General features: G+C 57.1%; 2 protein-coding genes across 8 annotated transcripts in view; both read right to left on the reverse strand.

Moving 5' to 3' along the window:
• Positions 1-3,133: 3,133 nt before the first annotated feature.
• Positions 3,134-8,189, reverse strand: RHO (rhodopsin). 2 transcript variants are annotated; one of them, XM_065884739.1, is made up of 5 exons: positions 7,829-8,189; positions 5,955-6,123; positions 4,528-4,693; positions 4,182-4,421; positions 3,134-3,328 (listed from the first exon to the last, which is right to left on the reverse strand). In XM_065884739.1, the coding sequence occupies exons 1-5, from the start codon at positions 8,187-8,189 to the stop codon at positions 3,218-3,220; spliced, it is 1,047 nt and encodes a 348-aa protein (XP_065740811.1). In that variant the 3' UTR covers positions 3,134-3,217. The 2 variants fall into 2 exon arrangements, with proteins under 2 accessions (XP_065740811.1, XP_065740812.1); XM_065884740.1 differs by having other exon boundaries at positions 3,218-3,328; positions 4,209-4,421.
• Positions 8,190-15,152: 6,963 nt separating this feature from the next.
• The window catches only part of IFT122 (intraflagellar transport 122), a 70,434-nt gene continuing 68,641 nt past the window's right edge, over positions 15,153-16,945 (reverse strand). For 5 of the 6 annotated variants that reach the window (XM_065885187.1, XM_065885185.1, XM_065885184.1 and 2 more), the window contains 3 exons: positions 16,518-16,597; positions 16,090-16,254; positions 15,517-15,606 (listed from right to left, as the gene is read on the reverse strand). In XM_065885187.1, coding sequence (XP_065741259.1) covers positions 15,517-15,606; positions 16,090-16,254; positions 16,518-16,597 — 335 coding nt within the window. Of the gene's footprint in view, positions 15,607-16,089; positions 16,255-16,517; positions 16,598-16,945 lie in introns of all 6 variants that reach the window. The other variant, XM_065885183.1, reaches the window with a different exon arrangement.

Genomic DNA, 16,945 nt, shown 5'->3' on the forward strand with positions numbered 1-16,945 from the left:
AGGGCACCCACTGTCTCCCAGGGGCACTTTGGGGTATGTGGAACACATGTCTCTACTAGAGGGCAAGGGGCAGGCTGTCATCAGGCCCTGCTGCCTTGGGGTGGAGGTTCACGCGCTCTCCTCCCAGAGGCAAAATCAGAGGTGAGAGAGCTCTGTGGCCCTGATGCTGGCCAGGTCACAGCCCAGAGACTTGCTCCCTCCAATCCATCTCTGAGTCCCCCAGCACGTCCTGGCCTAGGGTCAGCTTCCTTAGATTGGGTTGAGTGAAGATACGATTGTACACAACAGGCACTCCATAAACCTGCTGGCTTCCTGGATCCTGGACATGAGCTGGGTAACACCCTCTCCCCAGCCTCAGTCAGCAGCTCTTTGCCTTTATTTATGGCGGGTTCCCCATCAGTGGCTGTCAAATCAATTATAAATTAAGGAAGTAAGGAGGCTTTTCTCTCTATCAGGAAAAGCCAGCGAATGTTCTGGTTTTAGAGTAAATTTCTTCTCTGGATGTGAGGCTGAATCCTCAGAATAAGTTGACTGGGGTGTGGGAGTGAGAGGACAGGGCTGCCTGCAAGGCAGACGAGCTGAAATGCTACTGTCTCTCCCGCTGCCGTGCCTGGCCCGACTCGGCCTCTGAAATGGGGGCCCCGTAGGAATCTTCTGTGCGGGTCCCCGCTGTGGGGGGAGGCTGGACTAGCTGGGCGTCACCGACATAGAGTCCCTCCCCTCTGGCCCGCTGTTGGTTCTGGCCACGCTGTCTCTGGCCCTCCTCCTCTAGAAACAAGCCCCTGAGGTTTTCTTTGGGCTCCTTCCTGTCCCCGCCCTCAGACCATTTGGTTTCTGTGGGGTTAACTCTACCTTTGGCTGCAGAGGCAAGCAGGTAACCCAGGTCTGGCCAGTCAGAGGATGAATCCCCATCCCAGCCTGATCATAGGCTTAGGGGCTAGCAGGTGACCCAGGCCTGGCCGACGAGAGCCCTACCTGGGAACTGTGCTGGAACAGATGAGAAAGGGAAGACCACTTTCTGTAGGCCTTGCAGAGCCTGGAACTGCTGGTGGCCTTTATGCCACCTCTTGAGAACAGTCAGCCTTGCATGAAGCCAACACAGAGGAAAGTGCAGCCAGAGCGGAGACGTACAAGCCAGATTAACATCATCCGAGCACCTGCATCCAGCTGTGCCTGATGCCCTGAGAGTGTCATTTCTGGGAGCCAATAATTTTTCCCTTTAGCTTCAGTGCTATTGAGTGGGATTTCCTGTCACTTGCAGCCAAAGCAATCCTGACCGACATCACCTAGGGAGACAGAGTTAAGAGGGGCAACAATAGAGACCCCAGCCATTACCCGCTCCAGTCCCTCCATGGCACTGGAGATCTTCCTTCTCAGGCTCCTGCCGCCCTTTCCTACCTTGGAGGATGAGGGTAATTTGGGAGCTACATCTCCATCCCATTCCCCTTGGAGATGAGGTCCCTGGTAGGGCCAGCTCTGAGCCAAGGCTCCGGTAATGCCAAAAGTCTCCCACTGTCTGCTGTGTCCAGGAAGCAGGTTGGCTGCATACTGAAAGCTCATCAGATCCCATCAAGGTCAGCTTTAAGATTCCTTTTTGCACATAAGGAGGCTCAGAAAGGTGACAAAACTTGCTTGCAGTTTCACGGGTCACCTGGATCTCTGTGACTCCAAAGTTGGGGACTTTTCTCATTCCTGGGCCTGCTCCCCCCACCTCGTACTCCCAGGGGGCTCTGACGGTTGCCCAAACCAGGCAACCCAGGGTCAAGGGTCAGGTGGACGCCGCCCTGTTCCAATCCGTCCTGCAGATAAAGAGCTTGAGAGTGACACAAACCACCACCATCAACACCAGGTATAGGACCTGAGCTTTTAATACCCCAATTTGCCTTCGTCTCCAGGCAGAGCTGGGGAGAGGTAGAGCTTCCAGCTTTGGTTACGCGGAGGAGCAGGGGCAGTTGCTGAAGCAGCTCAGTTTCGATGCCCCAGCGTCCCAGCCAGTTTCACAGCAAGGACTCTCCACAGTGCAGAATGGACTGGAGCCGCGGAAGGCTCGCCCAGCAAGGGAGCTGAAATCTGAGACCTGTGGACATCCCCAGGGAAGGTGGGCCCAGCCAGATTTCCCATTCTTTGTTTCTAAGCTCTCTGAGACAAGGGTGACATTGGGGACCCAGCTCCCCATTAAATGTGGGCAGGTAAGCATGGCTTCTAGAAGCTCCATACTGGCCCAGAGATGCTGCAGCCTGAGTGCTGGGGAGGAGAACAAGTGGTTTCCGGAAGCTGAGAGAAAGGCCTGTCTCTCCATGGGCCACACTGAAAAGGGGTGGCCCTAGTCCCGGGGCTCCATGCTGGAGGTGAGATCCCCGGGCCTCGGTCCCACACTCTGAACCCCCGCTGTTTTTTCAGTCCTGATGACTGCGTTGTGCATTTCCTTGACTGTCCCTCCCGTGGCCCAACACCCAGCCCTGGTCTGGCCTTGACGTCTGGCTCATTTTTATAAACCTGCTGAGGCTGGTTGCTCAGGGCCTTGCCCAATCTCAAAATGGTCACTATCAAGAGGAGACGATCATAGCATGAATTAATTACATTCCTTGATATTATTTATAATGTTAACTACAGCCCGTACAGCTCCTTACCATTTACAAAGTGCTCACACACACATACACACACGCACACGCACACACACAATCTCAGCTGTGTGGGGGATTTGGAATTTCCACTTTATGGGGCAAGAAAGTGAGGCCCAAGGAGGAAAACAACTGCTCAAGGGCATCAGACAAGGGTGAGCTGCTGCTGCTAACATGGTTTTGAGAGGATAGATATGCTCTCCTTGCCCATTCATCTCTCCATTCATGTCTCCATTCATTCCTTCCTTCAGCCATCTAGCATTTATTAAGCACCTACTATGTGCCCACTCTGTGCTACACACTTATCCCTAAGCTGGGACACTTTTCCAGAGCAAGAGTTCTCATGTGCCTGAGAGATGAGTTTGGGGGGAAAGGGGGATACAGATCCCACCAGCCCCTGGGAAATCAGCAGGACTCCAGACTGGGCCGTCCCTGCCAAGTGAGGAGCCTCATTTTTCTCTCATTAATTCTCTTTTTGTTGGTTTGTTTAAACTCAGGGAGCCTGTGTGACCTGGTTCCGACAGGCACGGCTCCTGATGGGGTGGCTGGGGTGGGGGGCAGGGGCTGGGAGACTCCTACAGTTGGCCACAGAGTCCTTAGGCAGGCGCCACCTGGCTGGTCTCTGTCTTGGAGGCAGTGGTGGAGGCCTCATCGTCACCCAGTGGGTTCCTGCCACAGCACAGGGTGGTGAGCATGCAGTTCCGGAACTGGAAGAAAGGGCATGAGTCAGTGTCAGGGTCCCCCAAAATGTGGGTGGCAACCGGCATGGTCGGTGAGATTTGCCTCCACCCCCGTCCCGCTTCTGGCCTTCCCAGCCTCTACTCCCCTCTCAAATGGCTCCCTGGAGGAACTTACTAAGCCTTCACGACCCCACCCGGAAATGCCAGGACCAAACCTCAGGGGGCTTTGTCACTGGTGATGCTCCATGATGCCCTCTGTGTGCCAAGGGCTATCTGTAAATTATCTCATTTAACCCAAGAGTTTAGGAATTCACCCTTCCTATGGATGAAGAAACTGACGCCCAAAGAAGGGAAGTGACTTGCCCAAGGTCACACACCTAGAAAATAGCAGAGCTGGGATTTGAACTCAGTATGTCTGACTCCATGTTTTCCCCACTGGATCAAGGGATCTGCAGAGGAACCACTGGTCTGTGTTAAAGGACCACTTTATCCTTTCATTCCTTGGAACAAGACTTTTTAGCTCCCTGTCCAGCTGTGTGGAAACTGTCACCTATTCCCAGGCTTGGGACTTTGACCGTTTGACCTTTAAAGCAGGCCTCCGAAACCATCTGGATGGGTGCTTCTCGTTCTTGAGCCAGCATCAGAGCCACCTGGAGGGCTTGCTAGAAATGCAGGTTCCTGGGCCCACCCTGAGCCTCTAATCAGAAGGTCTGGGGATTGGCCCAGGAGTCTGAATTTCTCCCAGATGACTCTGACACCCCGGGGAAGACCAACTCCCTGACCATTTTGCAGGTGGAAAGACTGAGGGCCCAGTCAAGAATGTGGCTCATCCTCCTGTGGCCTTGGGGGACCTGGACCCTCCCGCCTCACCAGCAGGCACCTGCTTGTTCATCATGATGTAGATGACGGGGTTGTAGATGGAGGAACTCTTGGCAAAGAACGACGGGACGGTCATGAAGATGGGGCCAAAGTTGGAGCCCTGGTGGGTGAAAATGTAGAACGCCACGCTGGCATAGGGCACCCAGCAGATCAGGAAAGCAACGACCATGATGATGACCATGCGAGTGACCTCCTTCTCGGCCTTCTGCGTGGTGGCCGACTCCTGCTGTTGGGCAGCTGCCTGCGGGGAAACAGGGCCTGGTGTTCAGACTGAAGCTCCTCTGGGACGGGGGCTGGGCTCAGCCCAGTCAATGTGCGTGTCCCCAGCACCCAGCATAGGACCATACCTCCTTGACTGTGAAGACCAGCTGCCCGTAGCAGAAGAATATGATGACCAGGGGGATGGTGAAGTGGACCACGAACATGTAGATGACGAAGGACTCATTGTTGACCTCTGGCGAGGGCGTGTAGTAGTCAATCCCGCACGAGCACTGCATTCCCTCCGGGATGTACCTGAGGACCGGTGGGGGGATGGGGCGGGAGGGGCAAAGGGAGACCCACATGTGAGGGACTTGGGAACAGGCCCAGCTGACCAGAGTCCCCTGCCACCGCCTACTGTAGGGCTGGTCTCACTCTGGGCCTCACTTTCCCTCTCTGTAAAATGGGGATAATAAACCTCTCCTTGGTTGTGTGACTGAGGATCACATTGACTGAGGTAAGTGATTCAAATGTACCTGTGGAAACAGTGTTGTTTCACTGTTCGTTCAGCGCCGTGTTATCCCGGGACCACAGTCTCTCCAAGTCTCTCATTCCAGAGGCACCCCCCCAACGCCGTGCCCACCACCGCACCGCTCTGCCCACCCCACCCCCCGGCCTGCCACTCTCCAGCAGCCGGAGGCCAGGCCTCGGGCCACACAGGGCACAGGTTGGCGGGGAGAAGGGAAAAGCCCTGTCAAGCTCTGTATTTGAGGCTCCCAGGTCTTTCGAGGCCAAAGAGGGGCACACAGGGTAACTAAGGGATCTTTGCACTTTCTGGAAACAAGAGGCCCCAGTGCATCTGGTTAGGATGTTTGGGTGATTTCAGACGATGGTGACACTGGACCGACCTCGGAAAACCCAGCGTCTGTTAGCTGTGCCTACCAGGATGTAACCGGGCCAGACTGGAGAAGACAGGGAAGGAGACCAGAGTTTTTTGTCCCTTGCTGAATTGCTCAAATTCAGCACGGGGCAAAGAACACTGGCCCCAGGAAGACTGAGAGAGGAGGAAAGTGGAGAGAGATGGGAGTTTCCTGGAAGCAGAGGGACACGAGGCCGCCTACAGAGTCACTAGTCCAATGTCCAGAACCACTGTCCACCGCAACCCCAGCTCATCTCAGCCCATTTGGAGATAACGGCCTAGAATCTGGACAGAACTGCTTCCCAGAGGCTACAACGTCACACCTGCACGAGGAAGGCTCTGCCTCCGCAGGTGCTGAGGCCTAAGGTCAGAGGAACTGCTCAACAGGGCACTGGACCAAAGAGGATTGGAATCTGGCCCTGGCTTAGCTGCGGATTAGGGGCACAGCCAAGGTGAAGGGTTGGGGCGTCTTGGAGTCCCCTCGACATGGGGACCAGCCCCATAGCAGTGTCAGGGGCTGACCCTCTCCTCCCTGCCCTAAACCTCAACCCCATGACAGCTGCCAGCTTGGGACCTGGAACCAGACAGCCCCCCTGGCTGGAGGACCCTACAAAGAGCCCTGGAGACCCTTCCTTCCCTTCCACTCGGTGCTGTTACCTGGACCAGCCGACGAGGGGGGGCGCGGCACAGGCCATTGCCATGATCCAGGTGAGGGCGAGGCCCATGATGGCATGGTTCTCCCCGAAGCGGAAGTTGCTCATGGGCTTACACACCACCACGTACCTCTCGATGGCCAGGACCACCAAGGACCACAGGGCAATTTCACCTGCAAGGTAGCCAGCTGTCAGTCAACATGCCACGTGGCTGGACCTGTCTAAGGAGGGGGAGCTCCCCTGAGGGATGCGGTGAGGGCGGCCAGGAAAGCACCTGGGGGCGGGCCTGGAGCAAGGCCTTAGGGTGCGGAGGGCCTGGACATTGAAGAGCGGGTGCAGGGCAGAGGGGCCAATATGCCGCGCAGAGTAACTCCCAGGAAGGTTAGTTCAGCTCAAGAGCTCTGGGTTCTTGAGGGACATAGAAATCGGGTCATGGGGTCATGGCTGGACTGGGAGCCCTGTAGGGAGCTTTTATAGAAAAATGTGTCCTTCATGGGGCAACAGGCAGAGTTCCTGTCAAAAGATGTTGCAGAGGCAGCAGAAGCCTGGAGTTGGGAAGCCTTCCCTCCCTCCTGGGCAGCGGCCTCTCCCCTCCAGGGAAATGTAATAACATGAGTTATGTGGGACCCTCTCCTAGGAGCCAAGGAACTGCATAATGTTTTGCTCAGAGAAAGGAGGAGGAAATAATGATGTGATTCAGACATCTGCCCTGCACATCACCCCAGAAACTCAGAAGGGAGGGTGGCCATAGGAATTATCAACCAAACTAGGACATTTCTGAGTGAAAGGGAACACTAGTGAGTATTCCAGGACCATAGTTGTAGCAGAGACGTGTCCGCTTGTGTGTGGCACCCTTCTGGCCTGAGACTGTGTGATTGTGGTCACTGAAGGTGACAAACACCCAGTGATGGCCAGAGCCCCAGGAATGGGGCGGAGGCAGCAGCCTGGACACAGGTGGGAGAGAGAAGACAGGAGGCAGAGCGTCCCTGTGGCTGGTGCTAGGCTCTCCCTGTCACCCTGGCTTTGTAATAATGACCTCTCGTGTCTCCTGCTTGCCTGAGAGGCCATGTGTCCCCAAGGAACGTTCCTCGATCTGAGCCAGGAGACCTAGGCCCTGGTCACTGCCCTGCCGTATCCCTAAGTCACTCTTCCCCTCTGCACACTGCAGTTTTCTCATCTGCTAAATGGGATCTATTCTCTGCAGCGAATCAGTTTTTCAGTTAAAGAAAGTATTTTAAACTATGGTTCAGAGCTACACAGATCACCTCACAGGTCTAACGTCTCCCTGTAAATGGACTCATCAACGCAGAAAGCATTCAAGCATGGCAGAGAGGCTGGAGGTGGGCTGGGAGGGAGTCAGCTAGATGTTGGAGAAGGACCGAGCCCATCGCCCAGTACAGGCAGTCCAGTGACTAGAGGACTCAGAGCCCTCCTCCCTCCCCAGGCTGGGAGCCCTGAACACAGGGATCTGTCTTGTCCAGCTCTATCCCCAGTGCCCGGCGTGCGTCTGACCCAGCACAGCTGCTGCGAGGGAAGCAGAATATGTCCTGAAGGGCCTCAGAGACATGGGCTTGAAACACAGCCCCGCCAGACACTTGATGTGACCCCAGCAAGGCCCTTGACTTCTCTCATCTGCTTCCTTGCTGGAAAGCAAGACAATGACCCCACTCCAAGTGAGATCAACAGTGTTCAGTGCCCACCCTCGACAAACGGCAGCCTAGCTCATCATCACTAAAGTGTTTGTTGATTAAGTGAGGGCTTTGGATAATGGCCTCTCAGCCACCATCCCCAAGGCATAGGCTGTCCCCAGACACCGGCCCCCTCACGCCGCAAGCTCCTGGCTCCTGTAGCCCCCGTCACCCGCACCCCAGCTCATACCGCCCAGGGTGGCAAAGAAGCCCTCCAGATTGCATCCCGTGGGCCCGAAGACGAAGTACGCGTGCAGAGAGGTGTAGAGGGTGGTGGTGAAGCCACCAAGGACCATGAAGAGGTCGGCCACGGCCAGGTTGAGCAGGATGTAGTTGAGAGGCGTGCGCAGCTTCTTGTGCTGGACCGTGACGTAGAGCGTGAGGAAGTTGATGGGGAAGCCGAGCACGATCAGCAGGAACATGTAGGCGGCCAGCACGGAGAACTGCCACGGCTCAGCCAGGTAGTACTGCGGGTACTCGAAGGGGCTGCGCACCACGCCTGTCTTGTTAGAGAAAGGCACGTAGAAGTTCAGGCCCTCCGTCCCGTTCATGGCTGCGGCCCTTGTGGCTGCCCTGCGGCAGCTCCAACCGGAGGATGCTGCTGAGGCCTGAGCTCAGCCACGCAGGGCTCCGGCTGGATGACTCCAGGCTCTGAAACCCGCCCCCCCCCCCCAGGCCCTTATAAAGTGACCTCCCCTCCCTAAGCTCCTGGCTGAATCAGCACCTGCGAGATTGGGGGCGTTATTAATCATATTAATCCTCACTGCTGCAACTGGGGGCCTAATTGGCTTCCAAGAGGGGCCAAGGTGACTCCAGGTAGAAGGCTTCTGTCCGGGAAGGGAGGTGCTGGGGACCCTGGGAAAGGGCAGGAGGCCCGCCCCCAACTCTCCTGTCCCCGAGGAATCTCTGTCATCTCAGCTGATGGCCTTGGCCTGACATTGGGACCTCTGACTCCATACCCCCACTTCCCTCTGGCTTAGTGCAAGCAAACTTCGTCTTCCTCCCAAATGGACCATGAGCTCCCAGAGGGCAGAGGTGCCGGTTATTCTCTCATCCCCTCACTCAGCCCCTCACCCATTCCTTCCCCACCTAAGTCACCTCCTGGCTCATCCAGTAACCGCATACTGAGAGTAGCCCATCTGTCAGGTTGTGAGCTTCGCAAGGGCAGGGCACACCCCATGGCAGACAGAAGCCCGGCATCACCCAGGAGCTCAAAAAGCATTTGTTACATTGAATTGGAATTCACTCGCTCACTCGTTCCACAATCATTTATGTGCAGGCCACTGGGGAGCCGAAGCTTGAGGAAGGAGGAGCTTACAGGCTGAGGAAGACTCCCTTGTGGGAAGAACAGCTCCTGGCCCAGGGAGGAAGCCTGCCTACCTGCAGAGATGTCCAAGGAGATAATGTTTTGAGGGAGGGGGGACACTGTGCCAGGTTGCCAAGTGGGGAAGACAGCGTAGACTGAAGACAAAGGCTGGGCAGAGGCCTGAGGCCCACGTGGGATGTGGCCAGCTCTGGTGGGGCTTAGTGCTGGGGGCTTTATCCAGGGGTAGGGGGCAGTGCCTTGGGCAGATCTCGGCAACAGAAAGGTGGCTCAAAAGCCCTCAAAGATGGATTGAAGGGAGCGAGGATGGAGGAGGGTACCAAGCGGGGGTGGGGGGTTGACCGAAGCAGGGAGGGGACAGAGGCCCTCGGGGCTCCGGAAGGAAGGCCCTTGACTGCAGGAGGTGAGCTGTGCCAAACACGTGTCAGGCACCAGATCCCTGCAATGAGCGAGGAAGGCGTGGTCCTGGGCACCCCCGCGTGAAGGGGAGGTGGACCCCGGAAACAGGACTGGGTGGACACTGCAGCACACAGGACGCAGCCCGGGATGTCTGGTCAGGCTGGGTTGGGACCGTGGGCCTTGGATGCCAGGTGATAGGCAATGCCATGAGGGTGGGTCCCAGGACAGCGGGATGAGCTCTGGGGGAAAACGAGGGCCCCCATGTACAGCAGGATGGTGAGGAAATCCCCCAAGAGTGAACTGGGAGCCTGGCCTTCAGGTGCTCATTCACCACGGGCCAGCCACAAATTTTTTTTTGCGGTACGCGGGCCTCTCACTGTTGTGGCCGCTCCCGCTGCGGAGCACAGCCTCCAGACGCGCAGGCTCAGCGACCATGGCTCACAGGCCCAGCTGCTCCACGGCATGTGGGATCTTCCTGGACTGGGGCACGAACCCGTGTCCCCTGCATCGGCAGGCAGACTCTCAACCACTGCACCACCAGGGAAGCCCCCAGCCACAAATTTTTATCCAGCACCTACTGTGATCCACACAAGGTGCTCAGTTCTGGGGGACAGAGTGGACAAGAAGGACCAAGGCCCTGCCTGCAGGAAGTGTCTTTCTGTGAGAGCAAGGAGGGCCCCACAAACAAATAATGAAACCAGTAACAACAGGGTAAGTTCAGATGGCAACTTACTCCCAGAGCACGGTTGTCTAGAGCAGCCCAGGAAGGCCTCTCTGAGAACTCAAGGGTGGAAGGAGTTCTGTGGGGGTAGAGATGCTCAGGGAGAGAGAACAGCAAGTGCAAAGTCCCTGAGTCTGGGAATACAAGGCCGGCCAGGGAAGTGTACCAGTCTTCAAGACTTCCATCACTTAAGTTCCCTCATGCTAGTTTCTCTTCCCACCTGGGTTTCCTACACCTGTCTGCTTAGAAATGTGCCCCCTTCCCTCCAGCCCACCTGGGGCTCCAGACCCCTGAGGCCCTGGGCAGGGTCAGGACTCTCGCACAGAAGCCTGATGAAATGTGTGCTGGTGAATGAGCCAGGGGCAGGCGTGGCGGGTGGGTGGGGCGTGGTCCCTCAAAGTGCAAGGCGCTTGGCCCAGTGATTAGGCCTGTCGTTAATGAGGTCAAGGTGAAGAGTTTCTGACGCGGCCCTTGGTAGCCAGACAGAAGGAGAGACAGTGGACACCCTGGGTCAACACCAGCCCACACAGCCCTGCCCAGGCCGGGGTGATCCCTCGACCCTCGACCTCAGGACCTTGCTTGTTACCTCCTAGTGCTTATGACAATCTGGAAGCTTTTAATTCCTATTCTGTTCATGTGTCTTTTGTCCATCTCCTAGGCTGTAACGTTTGAGTCCCTCGGGGTAGGCTGGGGCCTGTCCTGCTCACCACAGGGCCCCAGAGCCCAGCTCCACACACAGCAGGAGCATGTAAATCATTTTCCCTAAAACTGAACGAGCTGAGATTTCTGTTTGGTTCACTGAAGTATTCCCTGGGGTCTAGCACATAATAGGTGCTCAAGAAATATTTGTGGACTGAGGGGATGGATCTAGGTTACATCAGGAAGTGCTTCCCTTCTCTAAGACTCAGGTTCACCCTCTGTAGGAAAGTCTAATAATCCCACACTCACAGGATGAGGAGATGGGGGGTTAAAGGCCATCCCTGATGTGATGGAGCTCTGTTCTGTAACGCATGATAAAAAACTAAAAAAAAAAAAACAAAAAGAAAACTTTTTGTTCAGAGGAACAGGCTCATGGAGCGAGCAGGAAGGTCATTAAAAGACACCTACTCTGACCCCCTCCTTGCCGCATTTTGCAGGTGGGGAGACCAAGGCCCCTAGTTGGCAGGGAGTCACCCAGGTCATATGACAAACCTGCCTGGCCACATCTCCCTCCTGCCCCAAAGACGGCTCTCAGGAAGAGCTTCCCTTCATAACTCACACCACGCTGCCAATGACAAAAGAGGGCTGCGCTGGGGTGCTGGAAAAGGCCTGACTGAGTTGGTCAAGCCTGGGCAGCAGTGGTGGAGGCGGCACTGGGTTCAAGCCTGTGGCTCTCGGTCGCCAAGAGAGCCCCGGAAGACCCGCTTCCCCTCTCAGTTTGCTGGGGCTAGAAAACTCTGGGGATCCACGCCCACCTGCATGGTAAACCTGACCCGCTTTCCCCACCAGGGAAAGCGCTCACAGACCTTCAGGCCTGACGATACAGGTCTCACGGTCCTCCCTCGCTGGACTGAGGCTCTGCGGCCACAGCGCCAGGTGTAGCCCAGCCCTCCCCACTTCCCTGTGCCTCAGTTTCCTGTAGGTGATCAGTGAGCATTACTGAAAGCGTTATCCTCTTCTGAACCTCGTTCAATCCACAGCCATGGAGAGCCCCCGCCAGCTCTAAATGTCTGGGCACCCACCCATCACACGTTCATTTCCTATTCGGTAGTCATCACTGTTAGCAACGGTCTTATGTGTCTCCTGACCGACGGCCCATCTCTCTCTAGAAGGCAGAGCCAGCTTGGCCTGTTCTTGGCTACACCTGAGCTCGCAGCCCAGAGTAGGTGCTCAGTAAAGATTTGCCCAGTGAAGGAACATCTGCTCCCAGCCCCGTGAGGAGGCCTCAGTCCCCTCTGACCACTGGGGGAAATGATGTTCCTCGGCAGAGCCGGAACGGAGGCCAGGCGGCTAGCCCTCCAGCCTGAGCTCTTTTGTCCCCTGTGTCAGGAGGTTTAGAGAGCGGCTCAGAGCACACGAGGGCCAAGTCCGGGTGTGGGCAACCTTCTGAGCCGTTGCCCCTCTTGGCCAGGCTGAGAACAAGCTGCGAGGAGCCGTGAGGGGTGGCGCCGGGGCCACCGGGGTTGGTCGTCTCTGCTTCCCCGGGCCAGCCCCTCTGGCACGCCAGGGGTAGGGCTCCTGCTTGGCCACGCAGGATTAGGGCTTAGGGGACAGCGCGCAAATAGCTCGTAAGCCTCTGCGTGGAGGTGCTGCTTGGTCAGCAGCACCCCCCACCGCCTCCCCTCACTGGCTTAGCCCCACAGGCTGCGTCACCACAGCTGAGTGACGCCTTAGACTGAGCTGAGAATGTCAAGGGGGGAGAGGGAAGGAGAGGCCGACTCTCCTCTCCTTCCGGCCTCCTCTCCTCCCGCCCCACTTCCTTCCTCCTTCTTCCTTCCCTCCCACTGCAACATTTGGCCTGAGCTGGGTGCTGGGGACACTGAGATGAATCCTAGACAGTCCCCGTCCTCAAGGAGCTCCCAGGCTTAGGAGGCAGCAGACAAAGGGAAAACTAATAACCATGAGAGGTGGGAATATGCTCCAGCCCCAGTGCTGTGGGGGCCCAGAGGAGTGAGATTTGGACCAGGAAGTGGGGAAGCTCCCCAGCCTAGGCAGGGGGACAGCTGGGTCCAGGTCCAAGGAGGGAAGGGCCGGCTGGCGTAGAGGCGCTGGGGCCGCGGGATGGGATGGCAGGGGAGGCAGGAGGGCCTACGAGTCCAGGGGGCCAGCTGGCGGCCAGCAGGGGCCACTAAAGTTACAAGCAGGGGAGGGGCGTGGCCAGGTTCCATTCTAGGAGATGTTCTGGAGTCTGGCTGGAGGAGTATCAGGGTGTACTTGGGCAAGTGCTGGGCCCAGGGTGACAGCCCTGCGCAGTGGTGGCCTCTCTGCTGGGGCTCCTACCTGCCCTGAGGTCAGGGCTGACACAAGTGGAAGGTCATCTGGTATCTGCCACTGGCAGCAACCTTGGAGAAGGGGCACCTGCCCACCTGTTCGACAGCCACGAGGGGCTCCCAGCTTCGGCAGCCTTGCTGGGGGTAGGTGCAGACACCAGTGGGCTGAGGCCGGGCCAGAGCCAGGGCCACCTAAGGTCTGGCCTGGGGCTCTTTCTGGGCCACCCAATCCCTGCTTCCGTACCTCCTCCTTCCAGAACTGGGAACAGTGCTGATGACCTGGAGCCAAGAGGTCAGGATCAAGTCGCAGCCTGAACCACTTCCAAGCTGCACAGCCTCTGGCAGCCGCTCCCCTCCCCGGGCCTCAGTCTCCTCTTAGTGAGACAGGCATCTCGAGACCCCCGTGGTGCCTGCCTCACTGTGGCATGGGAGGGGCTGTCAGGGTCATCTGACACAGACTGAGGCTGGAACCTCAGTGTCAGAGCTGGAGGGGCCTCTTGTACAGATGGGAAAACAGCCTTGGAGAGAGGGCTGGACCTGGCAAAGGCCTTGTCCAGGTCGGAACAGGAGAGCAGCAGGACACAGTGCTCACGCACAAAGGCTGTGCCTGCCTGTGACTCTGTCTCGACTCAGTAAATATTTGATGAATGAAAGAAAAGAGAATGTCACTGAGCCTCAGTCTCAGCATCTGTACAATGGACATCCTTGAAGACGGCAGAGGGTTACAGAAGGTGATGCATGGAAAGTGCTCGGCACCATGTCTGGCGCTCAGTCAGGGCCAGACTTCACGGGAGCCCCGACCCAGGCCTCTGGAGCTCAGCTCCCGTGGCAGCAGAACCTGGTACAGCACACCCTCACCTCTGCGTCGTTCGGCTGAGAGGATGCACGCTGGAGTCTCAGGCTGGGCCCCTCCCCTGCCTCTAGCCTCCATCTTATCTGTCACTGTGATTGGCGCCTGTTAGGTGGCGGGGGGCTGTTTTTCCCTCTCCTTTCTCCCAGCCATATGCAAGTGCTCTCAGTTCAAGTAATGCGCTAATGGAAACCCTAACACATTAATAAATGTTTAGCGAGAGAGAGAGCATGCATGATCGTACGTAATTAGACACTCAACGGAGGAGTTCTGTTGGCACAACTCTCTGGCTCCCTTTCTGTATTTTCCTCCATCATCCCCTAAGAGAGATGCAGAGGGAGGCAGGGAGGAGAGGGTGGGGCAGGGGTCCAGCTCTGGACTCACCACTGGGTGGCCTCTGCAGCTGCTCCCTTCTCCAGGCCTCAGGGTCTTCATCCCTCCAATGGGGACATTTGTCCCGCTCTGCCCACTTCACAGATGCCCTGTAAAGTATCAATATCTAATCACCAGGGTGGTTTTCCACACATTCCCTGGCAGCCCAGTTCCCTTCTTCCTGCCGTCAGGACTTTGTATAAAGCACTGGACTGCTCGCTGCCTCCTGGGCAGGTAGAGCGGAGGGCGAAGGGAGAGGCCTCAGGACAGGACAGGGGCTTCGCAGCCAGGGTCCCCAGCACCTCCACTAGCCCCCATGCCAGCAGAACGGAAATCACCCCCCTCCGTCACTGAGCCAGCCTATGAGAACTGAGCCAGCCTATGAAGCACGGCTGGCACAGAAAAGGTCCCCAATAAATGTCAGCTCCCCTCCCCAGCTTCTCATCGGCCCTCGAGCTGCCGAATCGGACACTTGCTGGTGCTCAGGAGAAGGTACCTTCCTGGAACCTCAAACGAAACCCACCCGCTCCAGGTCAGCTTGGGGGGCTAGGGGATGGTGGGGAGGAGGGGGGCCTGGCCCCAGCTGGGAAGTAGAGGGTCGACTCCAGAGCCCCCGGGAGCAGCAGCCCTCTTTGCCACCTTCTTTAGAGCCAGATATCTTATCTTCTCGTTGATATGGAGCCCCGTTAAAACCAAAATAAATAAATATTTTAAAAAACCCGTTCCCCTACCATTCCCATATTGCCATTTCAATTAGATTAAATTTTAAGAGCACACAAATGTAATGTTCCTCTCAGATCAAATTAGAAACAGGTGCACTTTTGCATAAGGAAACTAAGTTGCAGACAATACGAAGATTTGTGAAAATGCAGGCACGGATGATGAAAATAAGTAGCCCTTTTATTTGTAATTATTGAGGCAATCTGTTCGCAAAGTGTACATGTTAATGGTCTGACAGATCTGTGGACTCCAGCAGGCTGCCGTGAACAACTCAAGAGCCGTTCTGAAAGTAACAGATTTTTTTTTCTTAGAAAATATATGTACATTCTCTTCTCCCTCTCCTGGCAGTATTTACAAGGCATGAAATGCCATAAATAGGAATTCTGTGGTTACACAAGGCCCCTCCCTAGAGTTCAAACTTGATCTGGGCAGAAGACACATTCTGACAGTTTAACTCTTCCTTCGATAGCCCAGCTGCCTGCAAGGCGGCTGGGAGGGGGGCAGGTGGTCCCGAGGCTGCGGGTCAAGGGCTGGGGTCGTCGATGCGCCTCCGGCAGTAGGGGCAGCAGGTGTGCTGAAGCACCAGCAGCTCGTAGTCCTCTGAGTGGAACATCTGAGGAGAGACAGCCGGGACCCCAGGCCGCTCAGCAGCCCCAAGCTTGGTGGGGACCACTGACCTTCCAAGGGCAGGTGGCTTGGCAGTGAGTCGGGACTAGAAACACCACATCCAGGCCACCTTTATCTGAGGACTGGGAGGGAGGGGGAGAAGGCCTGAGGCCCCTTTTTTTCCTAAATGAAGTTCAAAGGTGCATCACATTTGCCCAGCCCTCCTGGTTTGAGGGCAGGTACAGAAAGCACAGGGTCAGGGGCAAGTCCACTCCAGACAGCCCATGGAATGCATGTGAGAGTGGGGAGGGCCTAAGGATGGCCGAGTCTTTCTCCCAACTCGGAGCCCTGGCCTTGGCCTTGGCCGCTGAGGGACACCTGTGCTCCTCCAAGATGCCTGGCCTCCCTACGGGGACATCTGGGAAATGGAAAAGCAGTGGAGACGAGAAACTGGGAACCACACGTGAGCTGCAGGCAGCAGGCAAGGTACCTGGAAGCAGGAGGGGCACATGGTGATGGAGGCGTCGGGCAGGAGGGAGCGGAAGTACTGCCACCGCAGGGGCGGGGGCCAGCGCTTGATGAGCACGTCCCGTCGGCTCATGGAGCGCAGCACCGAGCGGTTCACCACCACGGGCACAAACTCCAAGCCACCTTGCTGTAGGGCAGGCGGGGAGAGGGGCACCAGGGCCCTCACTCAGCCACGGGGACATGTTTACGTGGATTATGATCCCACAGAGGACCCCAGACACTTCCCCCACCAGGTCCCTTAATAGAACCTGGCCAGGCCACCTCTGTGAAGGCACCTCCTCTCCCCCGAGTGGCCCCGACAGGGAGTGTGCGCAGGAAAGGGACCCAAGACCGCCCTCCCAGCAGGCCTCATGGGCCTCAGCAGCCCGTCACTCAGAGGGGCGCCCTCACCTCGAAGCTCAGCTTGGCTGTGAAGGGGTCATCGTCTCCCATGGAGTCCAGGGTCTCGTCCAGCCTCAGAGTCTGGGAAGCTGCAGGAGCTAGTCAAGGACGGGACCTGAGGCCGAGGGACAGGCCCCACCCTCCACCCGATGCGTTGAGACCCACGGGAGCTCCCTCCAGGCCTCGAGTGGCACTCTCCCTACCAGCCGTGGGGAAGTGTGGCAAGGTCTGTGGAGTGGCTTGCCAGATGGAGGGACGGAGGGAATGTGGGCCAGGGTGACGCCGCGGTCACACGAGGCCGGGGCCACACCCAGAGCACAGGTGGGGAAGGAGGAGACAAGGGGCTCTGACGGGCCTCTGCTGCCCCCTCAGACCAGGCACGGCTCACGGAGACTGGCGAGAAGCGCCGTGTGAGCGGAGGCCTGTGGGCCTGCTGG

This window comes from Phocoena phocoena, chromosome 10 (assembly GCF_963924675.1).
Source record: "Phocoena phocoena chromosome 10, mPhoPho1.1, whole genome shotgun sequence".
Lineage (NCBI taxonomy): Eukaryota > Metazoa > Chordata > Mammalia > Artiodactyla > Phocoenidae > Phocoena > Phocoena phocoena.

Excerpts from the sequence above, each read along its gene's own strand:
- RHO (XM_065884739.1), bottom strand. The coding sequence starts at position 8,189 with ATGAACGGGACGGAGGGCCTGAACTTCTACGTGCCTTTCTCTAACAAG. Across the intron at positions 6,124-7,828 it reads CTTCTTTGCCACCCTGGGCG|GTGAAATTGCCCTGTGGTCC; the intron begins GTATGAGCTGGG and ends GCTACCTTGCAG. Across the intron at positions 3,329-4,181 it reads ACATCATGATGAACAAGCAG|TTCCGGAACTGCATGCTCAC; the intron begins GTGCCTGCTGGT and ends CCTTTCTTCCAG.